The 26009-nt window shown below is 38.1% G+C and overlaps 1 protein-coding gene across 1 annotated transcript in view; it reads right to left on the bottom strand.

Annotated features, from left to right (window-relative positions):
- Positions 1-1147: 1147 nt before the first annotated feature.
- Positions 1148-26009, bottom strand: part of NAA25 (N-alpha-acetyltransferase 25, NatB auxiliary subunit) — a 56393-nt gene continuing 31531 nt past the window's right edge. The window contains exons 14-24 of the mRNA XM_081113363.1: positions 22478-22658; positions 21686-21785; positions 17131-17282; positions 15808-15933; positions 13273-13516; positions 11104-11227; positions 9939-10004; positions 8711-8808; positions 7592-7702; positions 5370-5516; positions 1148-1474 (exon numbers count right to left, since the gene is read on the bottom strand). Of these exons, the coding sequence (XP_080969489.1) occupies positions 1352-1474; positions 5370-5516; positions 7592-7702; positions 8711-8808; positions 9939-10004; positions 11104-11227; positions 13273-13516; positions 15808-15933; positions 17131-17282; positions 21686-21785; positions 22478-22658 (1472 nt within the window). The 3' untranslated portion in view covers positions 1148-1351. The remainder of the gene's footprint in view (positions 1475-5369; positions 5517-7591; positions 7703-8710; positions 8809-9938; positions 10005-11103; positions 11228-13272; positions 13517-15807; positions 15934-17130; positions 17283-21685; positions 21786-22477; positions 22659-26009) is intronic.

The raw sequence follows: 26009 nt of genomic DNA, 5'->3' as shown, positions 1-26009 counted from the left end.
TTCCTCATCAAATTCATTTCTTTGCTCTTACAAAATTACTAACTTTAACAGTATTTAGGTAACAACAACCAAAAACAGAAGCACAGATTCAAATACAAAAAAAGTTACCAAAGGAATTACATAAACTGTATAACATTTTCAAGAGCAATGTTTATCTTTTCTGTCAGACCTAGTTCAGAAGCTGTCGTGTTCAGGAGCTCCAGGTGAACAACGCGTACACCATCCTGGTGTAATGCTCAAGTTTGTAGTAAACTGAACCTCCAAACCAATGAGAAACATTTCCTTTGCCAACCTAAAACTTAAAGCCTAAGTTAAGTCCATAATATACATTCCTTCCTTCTCAAACCCCCCACTTAAAAAAACAACACTAAAGTCTTATATCTTTATTTTCAAGCATATATATGGTATATATATATACCATATATATGCTTGAAAATATACATATATATGTAAAAGCATATACATATACATATATATATATATCTCACAAAACCAATGACATTGGTATTACACTTGCCTGCATAAATTATGTACACTTCTCTTCTTTAAAAGTGATTCCCATCTTTCCCAAAGAGATAAAAGACAAGCTCGTCCTCAGCAGGCTTATGAGTGGTCTGCATTGCTTTCCCCTCCAAACAGCTGCAAGGTAACAGAAGCCTTAGAAGCCTATCTGCAGTCTAACTCTCACCCGAGCCAGGATGGGGATGCCTTGACTAACAGGACTATTCAGCCAGAAAATGAGCACCTGTGGTTGTCTGAGTGGTGCCCTTCAGTGGCAGGTGCTTATGCCAAATTTCATCTGAGGCCCTTTGGGTACCTGCCTTGGGTTCTGCAGGAGCCAAGCAGCTGAAGAAGCCTCAAAACCAAACTGCTAATGTGGAAAGAGGGCCTGCTCCCAGTTATGGTCCCCCTATACTTCTCCTTTCTGCTTCCTAAGGGCTCAAAGACCAGACCAAAATGTCCACTGCTGTAATGGCAGGGTCATTCAGCTGCTCTGACATCGACGCTTTATGCTTAATTTCTATCACTGCTTTTATAGGACCCTCCTCCACCAGTTTCTGGTGAGAGAAGGGCAGAAGAAAAGTGGGGTTCTCTTGTGGCTGCCATATGCATATGAACATGTATAAAAAAGTGGTCAAACCCAGATGAGGGTCCCGCTTCCGGTATATGTACAATAATTTAATCAGTTGTATACATTTAATACCTAAAAAATTAATTCACGATCAAAGTCCTTCATGCATTTTATGAGGAAGTTCTGGATTCAAATGATGGTCAACCATAAAGATTTTTGCCTGGGAAGATGATAGCATTTTCTGCCATAGCATCATCAGTGCCTATGGTTCACACTTCCTTAAATTTTTAGTTTCTTTGTGGTCTCAAGTCTTTTTTTCAGCAGCTCCCCAATTTCCAGAAGTGAGTGCAGATAACTGCTTTGCACCTTCCCTTGCACAGTCTTTGAAAACTTTCTCTCTTCCTAAAAAGGAGACAAGAATTAGTGGTCCTGCTCAGAAAGCATTCCCCCAGATAACAGCTCCTCAGCTATAAATTAAAATTACCATTACCTTTGTCTGACTGCAAACTCCATCAGAATAGTGTCATTTTCAATTTCATAAAATGCAAAGGCTAAAGCTCATTACAGATGTATATTTTTCCATCTGATTTTTCACTGAGACATTCTTTATTTCAAGTAGCCTTTGTCATTAGTTATATGAAGTCAAAAAAACGGACATTTCTAATGAGAAGCTTCCATCAACAAAAGTAGAAAATTATTACTAGTTTGGACACAAAATCACTATTTTGTTATGAGATATACAAGGTGTAAAAAGTGAGATTTCTGATTATTAATTTCATCAGAAAAATGTAGAAATTTTATTATTATTATTATTATTATTATTATTATTATTATTGTAATCCTAACCCGAGGACATGCTTAGAGAGAAGAAGAGAGGGAGAGGAAGAGAGGGAGAGTTATGCTTATGTAAATACAGGCATCAAGTTTAACAGTATCATCATTTTTAGTTATAATCAACAAGTCTCTCTCCATATTGAAAAGTCCCTGGGTTCTAGGGGCCAAATAACTAAAAAATGAGCAAAGCTTTTCTCAGCCTACTCAGATGTGTGGGTTAAATATTTGCTGCTCATTTGACTTGTGGTAGAGAATATAAAAAACAAAGGGGATGGAGTATTCAAACACAGAAAGGAGGTTGACTAAGAACTGGTTAGGTTTACATGAAGGTGGCAGTGTTCCAAAGCCTAGAAGAAACCAGGGAAGCACATCTTATGACCCAACAATCTACTATTTGAGATTTAATCTACCTCAGAAACACAAATGTGCATAAGAAAGTATGTACAAATATACACTGAGTGGCCAGATTATTATGACCACCTGACGTTTGTAGGCAAATTAGCTATAATTTCGTGCTGAAGTTGCTAGAGGGCCAGACCATTATAAATAGGGAAGCAGGTTGTTTACCATGACAGAAGTGATTTTTTTTCTGAAGATATGGGTAAACAACGCAATTTAATAGCCTTTGAACGTGGGATATATTTGAATGTGAGTGGCTAGATTATTATGACCACCCCATCAGTACTTCGTTGGGCCACCTTTTGCCTTCAATACTGCGACGATTCTTCTTGGCACTGACTCCATGAGATGTTGAAAGGTGATGCGAGGAATCTGACACCATGCCTGATGAATAGCACTGTCCAGTTCTGTGGGATTTGATGGTTGTGGAACCAGCTGCCTGATGGCTCTTTTAACTTCGTCCCACAAATGCTCAATTGGATTGAGATCTGGTGATTGTGGGGGCCACCTAAGCATGGAAAAGTCTCCCTCGTGTTCTTGAAACCACTCCTGCACAATACGAGCACCGTGGCATGGCGCATTGTCTTGTTGGAAGAAGCCATCTCCATTGGGATACGCCATCAACATGATAGGATGAACTTGATCAGCAACGAAATTTAGGTATGTTGTGCTATTCAGATATTGTTCCACACGAATCAAAGGGCCCAAATCATGCCCCAAACCATAACACTACCCCCACCAGCTTGAAGGGTTGTACTCATGCATGTGGGTTGCATGCTTTCATGCTGTTTCGGCCAAATTCTCCCCTGCCATCTGCATGATGCAACTGTAAACGTGATTCATCAGACCACATGACTTTTTTCCAGTGTTCGATTGTCCAATCCTTGTGTTCCTGTGCGAATTGGAGACGTTTTATCTTGGTAACTGCAGACAGCAAAGGTGTTCGAACAGGCCTTCGGCTTCCATATCCCATACGATGCAGTGTATGGCTAATTTGCCTACAAACGTCAGGTGGTCATAATAATCTGGCCACTCATAATAATATATATCCCACGTTCAAAGGCTGTTAAATTGCGTTGTTTACCCATATCTTCAGGAAAAAAAAATCACTTCTACTGTCATGGTAAACAACCTGCTTCCCTATTTATAATGGTCTGGCCCTCTAGCAACTTCAGCGCAAAATTATAGCTAATTTGCCTACAATCGTCAGGTGGTCATAATAATCTGGCCACTCAGTGTATTTCATTCAGTACTGTATGTAAAAGTCAATTATAGAAATAAGCTGAAATAGCCAGTAGCTGTGGTGCATTCATATTTTGAATACTAAACAGCTGTTTAGAACAAGATTGGCCTATATACATTAGCCTGAACAGATCTCATGAATATAAGATTAAATGAAAAAAAGCCCAGCTTCAGAATAAAATAGAGTACCATTTATTTTGAAAACCTAACAGATAGTAGAGTACCTTATGAGTTTATATTAAAACCAGATGGTTTTAAAATGATACACATAATACTGTGTATTTTCTCTATGAATATAAATGAAAGAAGAAGAAAAAAAGACGCTCTTGGCACGTAACCAGTTTCAGTGGATACCCCTAGGAAGGAGGAAAGGGGACCAGGACTGGCAGTGGTAGTCCATAGGACTTCTAGATAATGTTTCTAGTTTAGAAAGGAAGTTGGGGGGAGGGGGGGGGGGAGGAAAGAAGTAACCTAAAGGAAACTGAAGATTTTTTTTTTTAAAACTCAAAAGACAAGTACCCAACACTATATGGATCCTATATTTGGTAGCTGGTGCTGCTCAGTAATGTAGAATAATTTTAACAAAAGTAAGTAATAAAAGGTCATTGTTGTTTTATTTAATCCTCACTATAATCCTAAAAAGTAGGTATTAACATGATTTCCATTTTATAAAGAAATTGAACCCTAGCCAGTTTGACTCAGTGGATAGAGCACCAGCCTGCAGATTAAAGGGTCCCGGGTTCGATTCCAGCCAAGGGCATGAGCCTGGGTTGCGGGCTCGATCCCAAGTGTGGGATGTGCAGGAGGCAGCCAATCGATGATTTTCTCCCATCATAGATGTTTCTATCTCTCTCCCCACTCTCTCCCTTTCTCTCTGAAATAAATAAAAAAATATTTTATTTTATTTTTTAAAATATATTTTATTGATTTTTTACAGAGAGGAAGGGAGAGAGAGAGTTAGAAACATCAATGAGAGAGAAACATCGATCAGCTGCCTCCTGCACATCTCCTACTGGGGATGTGCCCGCAACCCAGGTACATGCCCTTGACCGGAATCGAACCTGGGACCTTTCAGTCCGCAGGCCGACGCTCTATCCACTGAGCCAAACCGGTTTCGGCTAAAAAAATATTTTAAATAAAATAAAAATCTCAAAGATACCCAGCAAAGCCCAACAATATAAAGCAATGTGACATTTATTCAAGTGTGCAATCTTTTAAGACTTTTTTGTTTTTTTAAGAGGTATGATAATTTTGAGTTTTTGTTTTTCTACATTATTCAGAAAAGGGGATGTGAGTTTCAAATAAAGAATGACTTTGGATTTGGTCTAAAAAGTAAAAAATTAAACAGTTCCAAATCTGTAACTATAAATTTCCAGATTTCCTTATATGAAAAGTGTACCGAAAGGACAGCAAGTGTCTCTCTTCTCTCAAGTAGGAGATAGGAGGCAAGAATCCTATCTGGGGTGTACCTACTTCTTTAGATTCACTCGGTTCCCAAGTGCCTGGAAGTCTTAAAGTCTAACGGCAGATATAAATGTGTCATAGAAACACAGAACAGGGAGAGGTGGGAATGGTTCTGGATAGTGGGACTGGGACTGATTGGAGGCTGGGGACTGGGGGGCAAGGGGGTTGGAAATAAAGGAGGGGAAATGCACCACCCACACTCCCACCTCCACCGATACAACAAACTACTACTGCAGTCACCTTCTAATCAGAATTCCTGTAAGGAGAGAATGATGAATTGAAAATTAACATGTCCTTATGATAGAGAACATTTCAATATTTCTTTATAACTTATTGCTGATTGCCTACATTCTCTTACCAATGAGAGAGAAGTGTCTTCTAAAATAAGTTCTTCAAGTTTAAGTGCAATTAGATGTGTTTCAAGCCCTTTAATATGATCCACAACATTGGAAATTAAAGTCTGAAGCCCAGTAACATAGTCTTGAAAACTGGTAAAGACAGGTGGCTGAAAAAATCATTTTTAAAAAATTGAAAGATTATCAAACATATTCCTTACACTTACATCATTTAAGCTATACTAATTTCATACTATAGCATTACTTAATGCTATTAACAATAATAGTGATGGATACAGTTTTGATATTAACACAGTCTTGAAACCCATAGCATATTTAATTGCCACCAAATAATGCTAACTCGGCAACAATGACATAAGCATTCTTTAAAAATGAGATTTTAATTCACCCTGGTGAACTAGAGATGAAATTCCAATAGAAAAATATCTTGGCCACTACTCAACTTTGAATTGAGAATCTCCTGGAACACTAAAGGAGATGAGAGGACCCCAAGACTTTATTTCTTCTCTTTTATGTCTTTGAGATTTCCTCTAATAGAAAAATGATGGGAGACTACAGTCAAGAAAATTCTGCCCTAGCTGGTTTGGCTCAGTGGATAGAGCATCGGCCTGCGGACTGAAGGGTCCTGGGTTCGACCCGGTCAAGGGCACATGCCTGGGTGGTGCACTAAATCCCTAATAAGGGGCATGCAGGAGGCAGCCGATCAATGATTCTCTCTCATCATTGATGTTTCTCTCTCTCTCCCTCTCCCTTCCTCTCTGAAATGAATAAAAAAATATATTTTTTTTAAAAAGACCAATGACAAACTGGAAGAAACGGAATCATCTATGATAAAGGATTAATAACACTATTATATTACTAAGAGTCCAACAGGTCAGACCATATCAAAAGGTAAAATATTACTACCACAATAGGAAACTTGGGCAACAACAAAACAAAAAACATAGCAAAGAAATCCCAGCAATACATCATACAATTTAAAACACAGATAAATGCAAGAAAGCTAGCCAATCAAGTAATAAACCAGCTTTTCACTCAAGAAGCAGTCTTTGAAGGTTCAACATCAATAGAAATTTTTAAATGCAAATTAAAAAAAAGGAATAGTAATGTTTGCCTATCACAGTGATGGTGAACCTTTTGAGCTTGGAGTGTCAGCATTTTGAAAAACCCTAACTTAACTCTGGTGCCGTGTCACATATAGACTTTTTTTATATTTTCAACCATAGTAAAACAAAGATTAATATTTTTGATATTTTATATATTTAAATGCCATTTAACAAAGAAAAATCAACCAAAAAAATGAGTTCGCGTGTCACCTCTGACACGTGTCATAGGTTCGCCATCACTGGCCTATCAGATGGGTAAGGGTACAGATACACTCAACACTGTTGTGAAATGTAAAAATGTACATACATAGTAACTTTAGATCCATGAGATATCGTAAGAAAATATTATAAATTAATCTTTGTGTATATGTCCATATTTTAATAAAAGCATAATTTATAATATTTAAAAATGAGAACCAACCAAATATTCATCAATGGGAATAAGTTATGGTGGTGTATTAATATAACAGGATAGTATATAACCATTAAAGGTAATGAGATACATATATATTAACTGAAATGAGATGTCAGTAAATGTCATTAAATAAAAAACAAAAACAAACCAATAGTTGCAAAACCTACAGAGCACGATTCTGGTTTGTTTGCAGTGGCTGTCACTGCTTGGTGGGAATATGGATGATCTTCACTTTATTTACACCGTTAGGTTATTTAGATGATCATAAAAATAGGAAAGTTATTTTTATTTTTGGAATTAGAAAAGCAACAACTACAAAACCCACAAAATCCAAATACCAAAAAGCTATTTAACAAGTTCTAGGACTGTAGGCCTCCATTAACACAGAGAGTAACAGAGCAACTCTGATCTATCCTTCCAGACTTTGTACTCATAACTGTTAAATTATCTTAAACACAGTGAATGAAGGGGCAAGGGAGATGAGAGAGCAAAACAAAACAAATGTGCAAACTGTTAAAGTGGTGAGACTAGGTAAGGCTATTTAGGTGTCATTGTACTATTATTTCAATGTTCCTGTAGGTGTATAATTTTTTTTAAGTTGGGGAAAGAAAATAAATGCATATAGGACCCTAAGGTCTCACAACATGCAGGAAAACAACAAGCAGCATGCACCCAGATTATTACTTGTATTTTCTGTTATTACCATGATGATGCTGGTTTCTTTTTTCTTCTTTTTCTTTTTCTGTAAATTTAATTTGTATGGTCGCAGGACACTCTCACAGTAACTGGACACCCACAGAATAATAGAAATAGTCTGAAAGAGGAAAAATTACAAATTCATGAATAACGATTACACTCATGATATCAATCAGGAACAGTTAAATGTAATGGATTAAACAAATAAATTGACAGTTGTTCTAAGCAAATCCCTTCAATTTCTCCTCCAACTCTCCATTCTCTAATTTCAATGTTCACCACATTATCCAGGCCATCATCTCTGGCTTAAATACAGCTTTATCCTTTCTTCAGGCTCCACTTGATCCTATTTCCTTTCTCTTGCCTATTGGAAGTGAGAATCTATTAACATCCTTTTCACTCAAGTGAGAAGTCCAAATTCCTAAACATGGAATCCAAAGGTTCTTTACAATATGTCTCTTTCCACCCACCTCTTCAGCCAAGTAAGATACTACCGTACCTGCAAACCTTAACTTAAATACATATGGAGAATCTCCCCAGTTGGTCAGCACACATCCTGTTTGTTAGATGTTTGTATGTCTTCTTCTACACTATAGTGCACACATGTACATATACACGCAATTATTATTCATTCAGTCAGTCAGTGTATTATAGGCACTTATAATGTGCCAGTCACCACACAGAGTACTACCCTCAGAAAGTTTACAGACTAGCAGGAGAAGAAAAAAAAAATGCCACAGAAATTACAGAAAAGATGTTATCAGTGTTTGTGATACATCCTCCTCTCAGCTAAAAGAAGGAGAGTTTTGATATATCAGCTCCTGGATCATCCTTCATAATGCAGAATCTCAGTAATTAGAGAACAGCCCGACAAATAAAAGAAGCTGGAGGAATTAATTTAAACTACATAATAGCTGAGTCAACAAGGAAAATGAACAGAAAACAACTAGATTTGGAGTGCATCAGAAATCTTTCAAGATGAGTCCATTGTTTTTCAATTAACAAAAGGTAGGGGTGAGGGATTAAATTACAGGTCTAGGGTGCCTATTATCTGTTCATTTTTGAAAAATTAATCCTTCAGACAATAGAGAACAATCTAGTTTTTTAGGAAAAAAACAAAACATACCTCAACAAAGAAGACTAGATTTTCTAAAAGAGTAGGGTGTGTTTTCAAGTTACCATCTTTAATTTCTAATAGATCACCTTTACACTTACTGAAGACATCTAAAAACAGAAAAATATTTCATGGTTTTATTCAGTCCTTGTTTCATGTTATTCTTAGGAACACAATGTACAATCTACTACAGAATAAACAAATATTAAAGCTTAATCAAGAAAGCCTCCCATCCACACACAATAAACCAAATACCAAAGAATATCTATGTTAAGCTCTTTTAAAAGCCACATGACTATTGCTCTATTGTCTTTAAAATATAAAAGGTGGCTTTATAAATTACATATTCTAGTGTCTGAGCCTTTTCACAAATAGGCCATTGGCACAATAAAATTAAGATTCCCAGTGAATAATTTAGAAGAACTTGTGCCATTAAGGGCATGGTAGAGATGCACCTTCATAACAAATACCACATTTAATTCTTATAATCTTGATCATCTTTTAATTCTCATTCTTCATTTGGGCAATAAAATTAAAGACTGTTTAGAATCCTGAGGAGAAAGTCCCTTATAGATTTAAAATGCTTATGTATATCCTTTTACCAAATAATCCCATTTCTAGGAATTTAATCACAAGAAAATACTCAATAAGTATCTAAACACTTGTGTTTCAAGATGTTCATTTCAGCATTGTTATATATATGCTGTTTATAAATACTGCTACAAATAACTCAAGTGTATATTATGTATTCGATGGAGGGAAGCATAAACAAATTTGGTATGCTTTAAAAAAAAAACCGTGGAATATTATGCAGTCATTAAAATGAATGGAGTGTACATGTAACTGAAATGGTAAGATATCCAAGATAATAGCAAATTATAGTCAGAAAAGCATACGTTATACCTTTTCATATGTTAAAGACAATTACTACTATGTATTTCCATATACACATGTATGGGCAGTTTGGGTGGTTTCTAGGCATACAGACTTCAAAGTGTCAACAGTTCTTACTCTGAGGGAATGGGGCTGGCAACAGGGGAAAGACCATACATAGTTGTGTACTATTTATATAATAGGTATCTATGGCTTTTGTAATAAAACCTTTTAAAGTTAAAAGCACATCTTAAACATATCAAAAGTATGCATTACTTTCAAATCCTCTTGCAAGTTCTAACTTAAAAAAAATGAGCTATTATCAGACAATCAGATACAAAAGGGGACACACAGTAAGAACGCTTACCTTTTAACTGTTCTAGTAAAGACTTAAGAATATTCTCTACTCGCTCCTGGATCTCTACTGTATCCTCTAAAATTGAAAAACAATGAAAAACATTCATTTTTTTTTCCCCCCGCAAGCTCAATACTTGCAAGCCACATGTAGGCAAAGACATTCTTTTCTCTTAAGAGACAGAGAGACAGAGACAAATGAAAGGAAAAGAAAAGAAAAACTGAGAAAAGATAAAGGAGAAGATTTCCAGTCTAGGAGGACTAGAAATCTATGTGCTTCAAATACTCCAAATGACAGGACAGGAAGTACAAACCTTATGATTCAGAAGGAAAAAAAACACCACAGCCTATAGAATATTTGTGATTCTCACTGGTTTTAGAGCTTAGAAAGAAACTTTTCTCCACAAAGTTGAAAATTTCTTTTTTTTTTTAAAGAATAGTTTATTGCGCAGCCCGCAACCTATGAATCAGGAGGTCACGGTTCCATTCCCAGTCAAGGGCACATGCCCAGGTTGCAAGCTTGATCCCCAGTGTAGGTTATGCGGGGAGGCAGCCAGATCAATGATTCTCTCTCACCACTGATGTATCTATTTCTCTCCCTTCCTCTCTGAAATCATTTTATTTATACACACACACACACACACACACACACACATACATATACAATAATTTATCCATTTTTAAAGAGAAAAGGGAGAGGGGGAAAGAGAGAGAAACACCAATGTGAGAATGCAACGTTGATCAGTTGTCTCTTGTACGCCCCCACCAGGGATTGAGCCCACACCCGGGGATATGCCCATGATTGGGAATCTAATAGGTAACCTCCTAGTGCACAGGATGATGCCCAACCAACTAAACCACACCAGTGAGGGCTAAGGGCCTCATTTTTAAATAAAGAATTCAATCTGAAATCTAAAAACAGTGTAACAAATCAAGAATTTATTTAGCTTTTGAACTTAATAAGATTTCAAATATGGAAAGGACTTAAACTTCTAAAATATTACTTTATAACCTTTGAATGTACTTCCCTGTAAGCCAGAAATTTCCAGAACAGCTTCCAGTTTCCATCTCCTTTAAATTTTTCCAAATAGTGAGTTATAGATATTCTGTCGTATTTACTAAGTGCAATGTTGCAATGACAAAGACCCATAAATAGACTCATGCAAACATACACTTACCTAAACCATTGGTATCCAGCTCATAAATATCACAAACAAGATAAAAAGAACTGGTCTGACACTGAGAACAGCCAGAATTAAGGAATCCACCCATTCTGGTAGGCACAGGACCAAGGAAAGGATACTGAAAAAGAAAGGAATAAAGTGATGTTCTTTAAATTCATATAAAATAAGAAATGGCTGTAACTAATGGATAAAAATCTATCTTAGTGATTAAGTTACAAACCACTGATCAGCAAACTATAGTACCACCACACCGCCCCCCCCCCCCCAGCCTCTTTATCCACAGGGAATACATTCCAAGACCCCAGTGGATGCCTGATACTATCAAACCCTGTATATACTATTTTTTTCCTATACATACATACCTATGATACAGTTTAATTATAAGTCAGACAAGAGATTAATAACTAAAATAAAATAGAAAAATTATAACAATATAACATAATGAAAGTTAAGTGAATGTGGTCACTTGTTTTAAGGAACTCCTTGCTTAAGTCTTAGTATAAGATCAGTGCTTTTGGGACCAACACATTGCCAGCAATCAAAACATGTATTTTGCATTAAAAAAAAAACAAAAAAAAAAACATGTATTTTGCTTATGTCTTCCACCCATAAATTTAAGCCCTTTCTACCTTAACTAAGCACTTACCACACACTGTGGACATAACTTTTGCAATTTGAGGTGCAACAGAAAAATACCACAAATTTTTTTTTCTTCACAATTTTATGGATGGAATATTGGTTCTTACTGTAGATCTTAGCAACCTCAGCATAAGACTTTTTTTCTTTCCTTATTAAATTGTGAACTTTTATCTTTTCACTTAAAAGGAAGCACTTTATGGCTTCTTTTTGGCATTTCCAAATTGCCAGCATCACTACTCTGTGCTTTGGGACTCTTAAGTAAAATAAGGGTGACTTAAAAACAAGCAGTGCAGCCAAAACCGGTTTGGCTCAGTGGACAGAGCATCGGCCTGCGGACTGAAAGGTCCCAGGTTCGATTCCGGTCAAGGGCACATCCCCAGTAGGAGGCAGCTGATCGCTGTTTCTCTCATCGATGTTTCTAACTCTCTATCTCTCTCCCTTCCTCTCTGTAAAAAATCAACAAAATACATTAAAACAAAAAACAAACAAACAAACAAAACAAGCAGTGCAATACCCTGATAACCAAGGCAGCTACTAAGTGACTAAAGGGCAGGTAGTGTATACAGTGTGGAAATGCTGGGCAAAGGGATGATTCACATTCCAGGTAGGATGGAGCGGGATGGAGCCGGACAGTGTGAGTGTGCTTCTCAAAACAGCAAGCAATTTAAAATTTATAAGTTGTTTATTTCTAGAAATTTCCATTTACTATTTTCAGACTGTGTTTGACTGCAGGTAACCAACCATACCTGTGGAAAGCACAACCAGGAGTAAAAGGGGACTGTGATAACAACCACATCATTGTAGAGAAAATAGACAGCTATTAAAATGTGTCATCACACTGCCCGGCTGGCGGGGCTCAGTGGTTGAACGTCAACCTATGAACCAGAAGGTCAGGGTTCGATTCCCAGTCAGGGCACATGCCCAGATTGCAGGCTTGATCCCCAGTAGGGGTCGTGCAGGAGGCAGCCAATCCATGATTCTCTCTCATCATTGATGTTTCTCTCTCCCTCTCCCTTCCTCTCTGAAATCAATAAAAATATCTTTTTAAAAAATTTACCATCACAGCCCTGGCCAGTGTGGCCCAGTGTGGCTCGGTTGGAGCATTGTCCCATATACTGAAAGGGTTCGATTCCTGATCAGGGCACATATTTACTAGATGGCAGGGTCTATCCTTGGTCAGGGCCCATAGGGGAGGCAACCCATAGATATTTCTCTCTCACATTGATGTCTGTCTGTTTCTGTCTCTCTTGCCCTCCTTCTCCCTTCTCTCTAAATATAAATGAATGTGTCCTCGGGTGAGGATTAGAAAATAATTTACTATCACCAAAAAAAGCTACTTTGCTTTTCCTCACTTTCCAGTTTGGATATTGAGACAGCCTCTACAATCCCCCAAGTTTGGAATATTTGCCTTTTTCCTACAAATGTCATAAACTGGGACAAAATTCTGTTTCTTACGATTCACCCACCCAAATTCTTATTATTAAAAAGATAGTCATAAATTACTGAAGCTTCGATAGTATATACCTGAATTTCCTTCTCAATAAATCGCTTTCCTGTCTCCAGGGCCAACTCCAGCTGTTGAAGGAGCAAACGAAGAATATCAACCCGGGAGGCTACACCGTTCTCAGTGGTCTTCTCCGAGTTCTTTGGTTCCACAGGGTGGTTAAGACTTGGGAGTCCACTGATCAGCCTCAATGTTAAGGAACGGATTCTTAACCACATGGTCTCCTCCTCCAAGGAAAGTTTCTTATGCTCTTCAGAAACATCCCTTTAAAAAAATCCCCAAACCATCCCTTTTACAAATGTGTTTGTTGCCTTTAAATCTTTCAAAGTTAACTTTCATCAGACAAGATGCTTTTGAGTGGTCCCAGCTTTCATTTACTACCTGAATGATCTTAAACAAACCAAAATCATCCAAGTGCCCATTTAGGTATCCATAAATGGGAATGACAACCTACCTAACAGGTTATTTTCCCCTTAACTGAGACTTTTCTGATAATACAATTCAAATGACAGAAAAGTAAAACGGAGAAGAAAAATGTCCTGATAACCAAGCATCCACCATATTAACAAACTTACAGATTTCAGATTTTTGCAATACAGGGGTACTCAAAGTATGCAACTAAAAGTATTTATACAATTTATTTTAAGCAAATAACACAGGTTCACAGTATTCATACTATTTTCCAAACTGCATCTTTTAATAATAGAATGTGTAGAAAAGATTAACATAGCAAGCCTGAGGCTATTAATTTAGAAGAGCCTGCTTGTAAGGGTAGCTCTAGGCTGATGTCTGGAAACTTGGTACTCCAACCATTCTCTAAATGACAAGAGTGGCTCACTGCGCCTAGACTGTATAAGCCTATTGTTTATGGTGAACACCTGTTTTCCTTCTGGGAGTCTAGAATGTTGGTACATGCTACACAAAGCATACCTAAACCTTGGGCACCTACTCTCTAATGGGCTTCTCTAAGCAGAAACATTGCACACTCAATACTGTATTTTCCGTGGCTAGAGAAAGGAGCGTGTGTGATAGGGCACCTCCCAGGAGGGAGAGGACATTGGAAGTCTGTTCATGGAATTCTCCAGATTCCACCTGTATGTTTTTCCCTTGCTGATCCTGTGATGTATCCTTTTATTATAATAAACTTTAGCTGTGAGAACAAGGATATGTTGAGTCCCATGAGTCCTTGCAAATCACTAAATGTGTTCTTGGCAATCCCCAATTCACAGTATATTCAGAACTACCTCATAGACATATCTCTGCACAACCTATTTCCTTAGGTTCCACTTTCCTAGAAGCAGATCTGCTGAACTAAATAGTATATGGATTTTTCAATCTTGATACATATACACATCACTAAAATTTCTGGTTAGGGAAAGTTATATAAAGTTTCACCCCCATGTAAACGTACAAAAACGATTTTCCCCACCACCTTGCTGAGCACAGTATTAATCCTTTTTATCTTTATCCGACAGGTTAAAATATTTTTACTGCTGGCCCTCACCAGTTTGGCTCACTGGATGGAGCGTCAGCCTGGGGACTGAAGAGTCCCGGGTTTGATTCCAGTCAAGGGCATGTACCTTGGTTGCAGGCACACCCCGAGTAGGGGGTGTGCAGGAGGCAGCTGATTGATGCTTCTCTCTTAGCGATGTTTCTAACTCTCTATCCCTCTCCCTTCCTCTCTGTAAAAAATCAATAAAATATATTTTAAAAAAATTGCTGTAAGATACATTTCTTTGAATTTCCTGTTAAGCCATTTACCCAATTAGTTTTTTAGTTATCTTCTTCTTAGTTCTCTCTATATATGAAGGCTATTAATATATATAAAGAGCCCTGATCTTCATGATCTAGTGATTAAAGCATTGGCCAACACACCAGAGGGTCGTGGTTTGCAGGTTCTATCCCAGGCCTCAGTCAGAGTGCATGCAGGAAGCAGCCAATCGATGTGTATGTCTCACATAGGTGTTTCATACTGTCTCCCTCCTCTCTCTCTCTGCCCTTCCCCCATCCCTTCCACTCTCTCTAAAAAAACTCAATGGAAAAAATATCCTCAGGTGAGGATTAACAAATATATATATATGTGTGTGTGTATATACACACACACACACACACACATATTTTATACTTTCTGATAAACTGATATATATATATATGAAGAAACTTACCAACTTACCACATATACTTCTATATAGAGGGCTAATATTTACAAAGGTTAAATCTTTTGTTTCCAGATTTGATGTAATGCTAAGAAAGGCTTTCCCTAACCATTTTCATTTTATTTTATATTTTCTTCTAGAATTTCTAAGAAGAAAATATAAATTAACATAATCTTTAATCTATCTGGAGTCTGTTTGCACAGATGTTGTGAAGGACCTAACTTTTAATCCCAATATAGGGGTGAGATTTATTTTCTTTCTTTGGTTTACCTATATTTCCTGATCCCTACAATAAACATATTACTATATTTGTGTAAAAAGGTTTAAAAAAAAACCCCAATTCTTAGATTCATTCTAATTCTTTAAAAATAAATTGCTTGGGGGGGTACTTCCAGTTACCTATCTTTTGGATCCCAGCTGAAGAAAACATTTAAGTCTCTGTTGTCTCGCAAGGCTTCCCATGGAATGTCGTCTTCTTCTGGCCGAAGATTCATCGACTTTATACTTTCTGCTAAGCTGACTGTTCTGTGGTATATAAAATATATTTATGTATTATTGAAGTTATAAACCAGCCATAAAACATATTAGCTAGGACTCTGTTTTATTAGAAAGGAAGGGGGGAAGGATTTCTACTAAGAAGTAAAGGCTCGCCCTAGCTCGTTTGGCTCAGTGGATATAGCATCAGCCTGCGAACTGAAAGGTCCTGGGTTTGACTCCGATCAAGGGCACGTGCCAGGATTTCGGGCTCAATCCCCTGAAGGAGGCAGTCGATCAATGATTCTCATTGATTTTTCTATCTCTCATGCTCCTTCCCTCTCTGAAGTAGATAAAAATATATTTAAAAAAATAGTAGTAGTAAAGGCTCATAGAAGGTGAAAGAGAACCAAGCACAGATCATGCCAGCCTGAGTCTGGAATCCCAACCAAAACTAAGTGGATCCCTGAAATCCCATGTGTGCAGGGCTCCTTATAAACACAATATCGCCCAGAGCCTAGCTGGTTTCTGTATGGAAGCTGGCAGTACTCTCATTCTCATGACATATATCAAGTTCTCCTCCCCTTTCTTCCCTGCATCCCCTTCTATGTTCTCCTTTCCCCCCATTTTTCTTTAGCTTAAACCTGTTAATGTCACCCATGAGCCCATTAAAGGCTCTCAGCCTTTGATCTTATCCCTTAGTTCCTTTGTAGTTCTTATGGAATTCTATATAATAAAAGCCTAATATGCAAACTGTTCGATTGGGAGTTTGACCACTCGCTATGACGTGCTCTGACCACCAGGGGGCGGTGTGGAACATGGCAGGCATCAGCGATGCAGAGCTGGCAGCAGTAGAGGTGCTGCCAGCCCTAATGGGCCCCAATGAGAGCAGGACTGCAGCAGGATGGTAGAGCAGGTGAGCAGGCGGCGCCAGGCCAATTGGGTGCAAGCAGTGGCCCAATTGCCCTGCCGATCGCCCCACAGACTGCGGGGGAGGTGGGGGGGGGGCTCCGCACAGCTCCCAGGCCCTGAAGGAGCCAGGCAGGGGACCTGGTCCCAATCAATCATCCCTCACCCCGCAGACGGGATGGTGGAGCAGGTGAGGGGGCAGCACCAGGCCACGGCGGGGTGCCAGGCGGGGCTGCAGGGCTGCGAGGCTGGGGGCACAAGCAGGGGCCCAATCCCCACAGGCCACCCCGAGGGACCCCACTCATATATGAGTTCAGGCACTGGGCCTCTAGTACTTACATATTTGCTTCAAGTAGAAGGTCTAACAACATTCGTTCAGTACGGACTTGTGCAAAATGAAGAGAATTATTCAGCCTGTTCCTAAAAGCGATAAACTCTGGGATCTTCTCAAATGCACCATATTTGTAAGCTTGAATAATATATTCTGAGGTCTGGGAAGGAAAGACATTACCTTGGTATAAATATTTCACAGGTCAGACAATGAAGGCAAACATTGCCAGCCAAAATTTAAAAAAACAACAATAAACCCTCAAACTAAAATTAAGATGTTGAATCTACTCTTTAAAGGCCTTGGTCACCAAGGAGACTATCGACTTTTTAAAACATTATTTTCCTTCTTCCCTATACCAGAGTCAAATGTCTTCTTTACTAATATTACCACTGGTAATACCCAGCTGCTGCTGCCACCATACAAACTTTTTCTTAGCAATTTTGTCTTTCAATTCAACAGGACTGGAGGTTTGTTACACCAAATCAGTCAAAAAGTTGGTCTGTGCCATTGTGGAAGGGATATTACTCCATGTTTTTCTGCATCTAAGACAAACTGTTTTATACAAAGGTTCCAAAACACTATAATAATATAACCACCCTACCAACACCACCCCCCAAAAAAATCACTCTCCTTCAGAAAAAAAAAGGCTGCTCCTTGGTTTTATTTATTTCTAAATACAATATCACAAACATAGGACATGTATTATATCAGGATAGAAATAAGGCGCCAAACAAAAGACCTAAAAAACTCATGTCATAATCTGTTCTGAGAACAGAAAGACTTCAAGAACCAGACTACTTGTCCATCCAAACTACCTAAGACCTTTGCTGGAAAATTCCATAAACAAGTAAGTGAAGGCAACACTCACCACATCTGATTTAATTTAGATTAATACATTTACAGATGAAACATTGTAAACAGAGGCAAGATAAAGAATTCTCAACAGAAATTCTGGCACAACAGAACAAAATCTCAAGGAAGAACATTTCATAGGTGGACCTATGCCATCAGGATTAGAAGTCAGGAGGGCACCCCTTTGGACCAAGGAAAGTGTGAAGTTCAAAGCTGATGTCTACCCTAAAAAATCCTTTCTAGATCCTTTCCAGTCTGTTTGGCATAACCTCAATCAGCTTTACCCCCATCTCCATAACGTTCCAATTATCTGCCCAATAGGAAAATAGGCCAATAGTTCACAACATACCCTCTGATACACAGCCTCGCAGGGTTCATTTCAGGCCGCGGGATTGCGCCACGGGCGCTAATTCAACTGCATTCGATGCGGCTTTTAAACCCCCATGGGACACCTCGGCGAGCTGTTTGCCTGCAGTATCTGGAGAAATTAAAGACGGACGGACACAAGAAAATTAAAAAGATTACTTGTGATCCTGCAGGTTTAAAGAAGGACTATCTGAAAAAGCTCAAGTGTACCTTCTAATCGAGCCTGATTAAAGGACAGTGATAGGCCCTATAAGAAGAGGCCAGGACACTCTAAACACATGCCTATCTGATGGCCACTTGGCTTGGAAAACAGCAAGGTTTACCAGCAGCCCTTGCAATAGGAACTTAGAAGTTGAAGGAAAAAAAAATAGCTGGTTAGGAACATATGATCCAGAAATTAATCAGGATAAAATATGACTTTGGTGATTCCAATCAAATTTATCAATTACAGATCCAAAATATGATATGTTTAAAAGAAAGAACCCAGCCTTACTGAGTGTAGAAGCAGTTTTAATTTGAAGTGGTCCACGGACTACCACTTTAGAAAAAGGCAACAGCTTTAAAAAGAGAAAATAGGGGGCAACAAAGAGGGAATGTAGTCCTTTAACTCTAGTTCTCTAGTTGCTCTTTTGACGATAGTCCTCCTTTAATGCTGCGGTAAACTGTCACTGCAGAACTAGAAAAGGGCTCAAGCAGCTACCAATAGGACAAAAGCCGGGAAAGGACTACAATTTGAAGACACCCCCCGCCATTAGAACTGCAGGCAAAACTGGAAGCCACCGGCACTTTAAAGACTTCTGAATATCAGAGAATGTTGTCCGTACCTATTTCTATTCATGTATGAACCACTGAAGCTATTTAGATCCCATTCGGATTCCTGAAATGAACCCTGGTCACTAAAAATTTGCATAATACATGGACATCAAACCCCTGAATAATAACTTCTATGGATACCTAAAATAAAGACTTTTAAAGGGAAATTTTTAAAGTATAAATATATAAGTAACTTATGAAGATATGAAAATCTAGCACTAATTCTCACACTGTAAAAATCTATTCACAAGCAATAATGACGGCAGACAATCACCTTCTCAGAGAGAAAATTCCTGTGCAGACCTTCCAAATATAACTTTTGATTCCATAGCACAAAGCCTTAAAAAGCAGAAAACCAGGTTTTCCATTTAGGAGTAAAAGTGTTCTTTCAAAGAGCTAGTTGGGAATTGAAATACATCAGTCACTCAAGGAAACACCAAATGGGAACACTAAAAACTACCAAGAATAAAAGATATAGAGCGTAGAGTTTTTGTTTCCAGAGAGATATTTCTAATACTACCCCAGAAGATTTAACACATATAGTACCAACACTACAACCATGATCTTTCTCAGCCTCAAATTCCTACAAGAAACAGTCCACACCAGTCTCCATTTTCATATTTGGGGACTGGGGTTAGGCACTAAGGTTTAAGGTGTGTTTTCCTTGCTATACTGTGTTTGCTTTTGCCTCCAGAATCCCCAAAGATTATCTACCTAATATAATTAAGTAAGCTCTGTCTTCCCAGTTAGTAGTAATAAAAACAAATGTGTCAAGTAGAACATCCTAGTTCCAGATCAATAAAACACTATAATTTTATCAGGTTCAGCATTACAAGCATTGAGATGAATTGTCACTCCTGCCACATACAGCAAAACACCAAAGATACAAAAAGCCACGTTAGAGACAACATGTCCTCTCTAATCGCTCCTGGGGATCTCCTTTCCCTACTACAATACTTTTATTTGGTGTGTGTGTTCAAAACAACTCTTCAGACACAATTTTTGTGGGGGAATAATTAAAGCTTAACTATAGGGTAAATAATGTATTTCTGTTGGCCAAGTCATGAACAACATGGCTCTTTAAGAATGTTTAATGACTGGAAACAAGTAAAACCAGCCACCAGGCTTGAACTAACCCCTTATTTACCCCAACTCCCACTTCAAAACTATCTGAGAAACAAAACTTTGAAAAGAATTCTTCAGTAAATCAAATGTTTAATTAGCCTCTTCCTTAAAATATAGAAATGAAAGCTGGAATGAGATTTAAGGAACAGTTTTTTCTTTTGTGTTAGTAAAACTACTTGAAAACAGAAGGCAAAGCACAGATAATTGAATGCACAGTGAAAACTCAAGAGATTTGTAACTGCCCACTCATGCTAAGAAATTTTAGAAATCCAAGGTCCAAAAGATACTCCCTGACCTCTAAGCCAGGCCAGCACCTTCTGAGCAATATGTTCAAATGCTGATGCCTACTTCACTCTCTCCCTGGTCAGGAGCTACGGCACAAAATGAGGTCTGAACAGAGATACCAACAACTGTAGGGGAAAGAGGTCAAAGGGGAGGAAAATAGGGCTTAAAAGCCAGTAAATGAAGCATACCAGTCCTTCAGGCCATGCCCTGAAACTTGTCAGGACATAATTATTACAAGCTGAGAACAACAAACCTATTGACTACACCCTTAAAGAATTAGATAGCAGATAGATTAGCCAAAGCTGTTATAGTTACAAAACATTTTTTAAAAATCCTCATGAGTGTTTGTCATGAAGAAACCCAGAAACCAGCTTGCTGGCCCAGTTTCTTGGTTGCTACTAGGCCAGAAAATGGAGAGCTACGGGCAGATATCTGGAATGGCCCAATTCCAGGTGATGAGTCTTGGAAGCACATGAGAACCAGTCGGCAGTGACCTAGAAGACATGCCTTAACTTCACACATCTTCCTGGGTAGTTTTGCATAGTTGGTCAACTGAGTAGAAACCATATATATGGCTTTTCCACAAAAACGACTGCTTAACTGACAAGTGGAGACCAAGTCTGCTTGCAATGAAAAATATGGTGCAAATCCCATCCTTTCATTATGGCACATAAAAGCTCTATCTTATTCATTGCTGAAATGACCTTCAATTGGTCAATTTTATAATTCTAAGAAAACGTAAGTGCATTTGCTGTTGACAAAGAGCACAGTGGTTATAGACTTCAGAAATAAATCAAGGTAACAGAGAGCAGCTGCTATCGTAGAATCTTACACAGCCTCTCATGTCCTTGGAAAAAGTCTCTTAAAGATTAAAAGACCGACCTAAGAGGCATAAAACTTCCTATTCTGTTAATACCCAGTTTTAACACCTTTGTATGGATTCTATCAACCACAAATAACTTCAACTATACCTATCAGCCTTGGCCAGTAAGCTATGGCATACAGGCACTTGTAAGTACAGCAAGATACACCTAAAGTGTACCTGTGACACGGGAAGATGCTCTCTGAATCATGTGCATTCCACAGGCAAGACCATAAAAAAAAATGTTTTTTTTCACTTACATCTTTCTGGTTGGAGTGGAAAAACCTGAGTGCGAAGTTACAGGATTGGGATGCAGCAGCATACTGACCTAGGGATTCAGCGTATCGGGTCAAAAGATAACTAGGTCGGAAGGAAAGAGAAAAAAACATGTTATACTTACCCACCTATAATATCATATACTATACTTCAAATTATTTTGGCAGAGAAATAGTTAAGCATATGGAAAATTTAAAACATCTTGCAACAGAAATCTAATTTACAGAATCAAATTTTTAAAAAGAACAAAGTTAATTCACTTTTGGGGAAGCTCTAAAGTTCAATGCCATGCTTTCTTATACTCAGATAATTAATGGAGCACAGATTATGAAAGAAGAGCATACTATCTTCCTGAAACAGCTCTACAGGGAATAGAGAAAATACCCCAATTCATCGCAAAGAATAATTCCAACGCAAATTCAAAGAATCTCTGAGGAAAACAAATGAAGTACAGGTGTCAACCTCAAGTCCAAGCCAAAAGTAAAGATTTCAAAACCATGTATGCTAAGAAAAAGGGTTCAAAGTATATAGCCATTTGCTGTCTCTAAGAAAAACTTTCTTACCATTTCTAAACTATGCAATTTTTAACATTACTACATAATGCTGGCAAATAGAAATCTTACTGTTTTTCAATGAGTCATGATATGTGATTATTTCATCTAAAAAGCTTAATACCAGGAACAACTTTGCTGCTAAAATCAAAATGTTTCATATATATATCAGAGCCCCACACTGGTGTAGCTGACTGCTCATTATTCAGAGTATATACTACCAACCCAATGGTATCATGCTGGATATGCTTAGCATCAAGGCTGGAGTACAGATCCAACACAGGTTCAAATGCTCCCAGCATACAGTAGATTCGAACAAGCAGCAATTTGAATTGAGCATTGGAAGGGCTATGGATTAATCCCTCTTCCAGCAAAGTCAAGGCCTGCCACACAGCAGTCTCGTCACCTAGAACCAAAATATAATAGCGTTACCCACAGATCTTGACAACAAATATAGGGTTCTCAAAAACAAAAAATTGCTGACATCATCACCTCCCCTAATTATTCTAAGAATGAGTTTAGATGGCAGAGAAGAAATTTTAGATACACACCTATAAGCAAAACAGGGGGTTTCCCTGAATAGGTACCTCAATTCTTAAATATGCATCTATAAAACTGACACAAACTTTTAAGCTGCCAGGACTTGTAGAGGGAAGTTATGGAATCTCAGGGAATCCTAGATTCCGAGAAGAGACGAACTTTGCAGGAGAACTGGTGTCACCAACCTTCCCAGTTCAGGATTTTCTCTACAAGACCCAGATGCTTTCTCTAAACGTCATTTTTTTCTTCTATTGTAACTCTACCAATAGGATATCAAATAAGATTTGAAAAAAAATTGCTCATTCATAATCAAAATAAAGTGATACACATTTTGAGCCACCAAAACTCAGACGTTCACATGTAACTATGGTATTAAAGATTAAGTTAATTCTCTTTTAAGAATCTACCTGGCCCTAGCCAGTTTGGCTTCGTGGCTAGAGCGTCAGCCTCAGGCTGAAGGGTCCCAGATTTGGTTCTGGTCAAGGTCACATGTCCGGGTTGAGGGCTCAGTCCCCAGTAGGGGCCGTGCAGGAGGCAGCCGATCAATGATTCTCATCATTGATGTTTCTATCTATCTCTCCCTCTCCCTTCCTCTCTGAAATCAATATCCTATATAATAAAAGGCTAATATGCAAATTGACCGAACGGCAGAACGACCAGTCGCTATGACACAGACTGACCACCAGGGGGCAGACGCTCAACAAAGAAGCCCTGAGCCGGGCTCAGCGTTGGCAAGCACACCGGCGATGGCAGGAGCCTCTCCTGCCTCCATGGCAGTGCTAAAGATGTCCAACTGCTGGCTTAGGACCGCTCCCCTAAGCCATCAGTCAGACATCCCCCAAGGGCTCCTGGACTGTGAGAGAGAGGGTGTAGGCCAGGCTGAGGGACCCCTACCCCCCAAGTGCATGAATTTCATGCACCAGGCCTCTAACATATATATATATAAAATCTATATCTATATCTATATATATATTTAAAAACAAATTACTCTAATAAAAAAAAAAAGAGTTGAACAATTATAGAGAACAGAAAATTTTAAGAAATTCTAGCTGTTCAAGGATAACTAGCATCAGGGGGGAAAAAAATCTTCTTAAAGATCTCTTTAAAATAGAAACAAAATTTCAAAGTAAATAGCAAAAAAAAAAAAAAAAAGATTTCATTTCATACTTCTTTCTGAACTATTGAACCAAATATTATAAAAACATGTATCATTTTATTTTGAAAATTTTAGGATATAACTACAACTGTACACAAATTCTTACCAAATCAAAAAAAGCATCAAAGACTGATGAGGTTTTTTTGAGGGACAAAATTTTTCTAACAAAATTTTATAATATAACAAAATGACATAATATCTGGGGACATAATGTACAGCATGGTAATTATAGTTAATACTGTATCGTACATTTGAAAGTTGCTAAGAGAGTAGACTTAGTAAGAAAAATGTTATAGCTGTGTGGGATAGATGTTAACTAAGCTTATTGTGGCAATCATTTCACAATCTATACATATGTCAAATCATCATACTGTATACCTTAAAGTAATACAATGTATCAATTATATATCAATAAAACGGAGGGGGAAATGGCATTCTTCACTGCCCCTTTTATTTTTGCAGCGTAACTATAAAGAAATGCCATTTTGCAAAAACATTTGAGAGCATCACCCATTTCCTAAAATAATCTTCTTAAATCCTTTCATATTCAAATCATTCTTTTTCAACAGCCTTACCAATTTTCTATAAATTTCAATTTTCTGCCAGATCCTCCATGAATAATGACTATGCCTATGATTGGTGCACTTCAACATCACTTTCACTGACTTTAAAAAAAAAAACTTGGCCCTAGCTGGCTTTGCTCAGTGGTTAGAGCATCTGCCTGCGGACTGAAGGGTCCTGGGTTCGATTCCAGTCAGGGGCACATGCACAGGTTGCAGGCCCAATCCCCAGTAGGGGGCATGCAGGACACAGCCAATCAATGACTCTCTTTCATCATTGATGTTTCTATCTCTCATCTATTTCTCTCTCTCTCTTCCTCTATGAAATTAATAAAAATATATTTTTAAAAAACTTGTATCTTTATAATATCTGCAATTTCCCATGCACTTGCACTGTATGACTTTGGACAACTTACCTAACTTATTTCTCTCTGCCATTTATTTCCCGCATCTGTAAAACTGTAACAACCTTAACTGCATTATTTTGAGGTTTATATTAGCTAATTCATGTGTAATATTTTAAGTGCCTGATGACCAACAAATGTTAGCTGTTACTATTAGATGGCCAGATATCTTTGCTTAAAAAAAAAACAAGAAATTAACAAAGCCATAGTCAGTATGAGCAAGATTTCATGTTAGAGGTAAGTGGGGCAAGGTATTCGAGCAGGGACAAATTTGCTAAGTAAATAGTTCATCAATGATTTTTACATTAGGGTGACTTTTACAGCCCTATGCAACCTCATGAATCTGGGGTTTAGATAACAAATACTCTAATAAAGATGATTTAACCTTCAATCCCAGTATAATACAGTGTAACAAATACTATCATATGGGTACATATAATGTCCTATAAAAAGTTCTGAAGAGGCATGAAATCCACAGTGAGGGAGGGGGTGAAATAAAGACCATCTTGTCAGAAGTATTGTTTGAGTAGAAGTCAGAGGAAGGAGGTAACAAAGTTTTTTCTAAGAGAGGCAATACGATGTTCAAAAAAAAACCCCAGTAGATTCAGGACTGTACGTACATAAGAATCTGGAGATGCAGGCAGAAGCTGGATTTTAAAAAGGCATTGTAAATTACCCTGAAAAGGCTGGCCTTTATCCTCAGGAAAATAGGGCATCTCTGGAGAATTTTAAGCATGAGGATAACAGTATCAAAACTGAGTACTTTGTGAAATGATCCATGAGGGCAGGGGTGGTGTCTATCTTGCACACCACTTCCTCCCCAGCCCTTGGTTTCTTCTATGGTTTATTCTAGTAAATAATATGCAATAGTATCTGAAGTTATTTTTTCCTAAAGACTGCTAATAAGAGAAAATGTTAGGGGGAGGCAACCTAAAGAAAAGGCAATCTCAGACCAAGCTGGTTTGGCTCAGTGGATAGAGTGTTGGCCTGCGGACTGAAGGGTGCCCGGTTTGATTCGTTAAGGGCACATGCCCGGGTTACAGGCTTGATCGCCAGTAGGGGGCGTGCAGGAGGCAGCTGATCAATGAATCTCTCTC

This window comes from Myotis nattereri (genome assembly GCF_964212035.1).
Source record: "Myotis nattereri genome assembly, chromosome: 19".
Taxonomy (NCBI): Eukaryota; Metazoa; Chordata; class Mammalia; order Chiroptera; family Vespertilionidae; genus Myotis; species Myotis nattereri.
The sequence above is the reverse complement of the archived record's forward strand: the minus strand, read 5'-3'. Positions and strand labels throughout refer to the sequence as shown.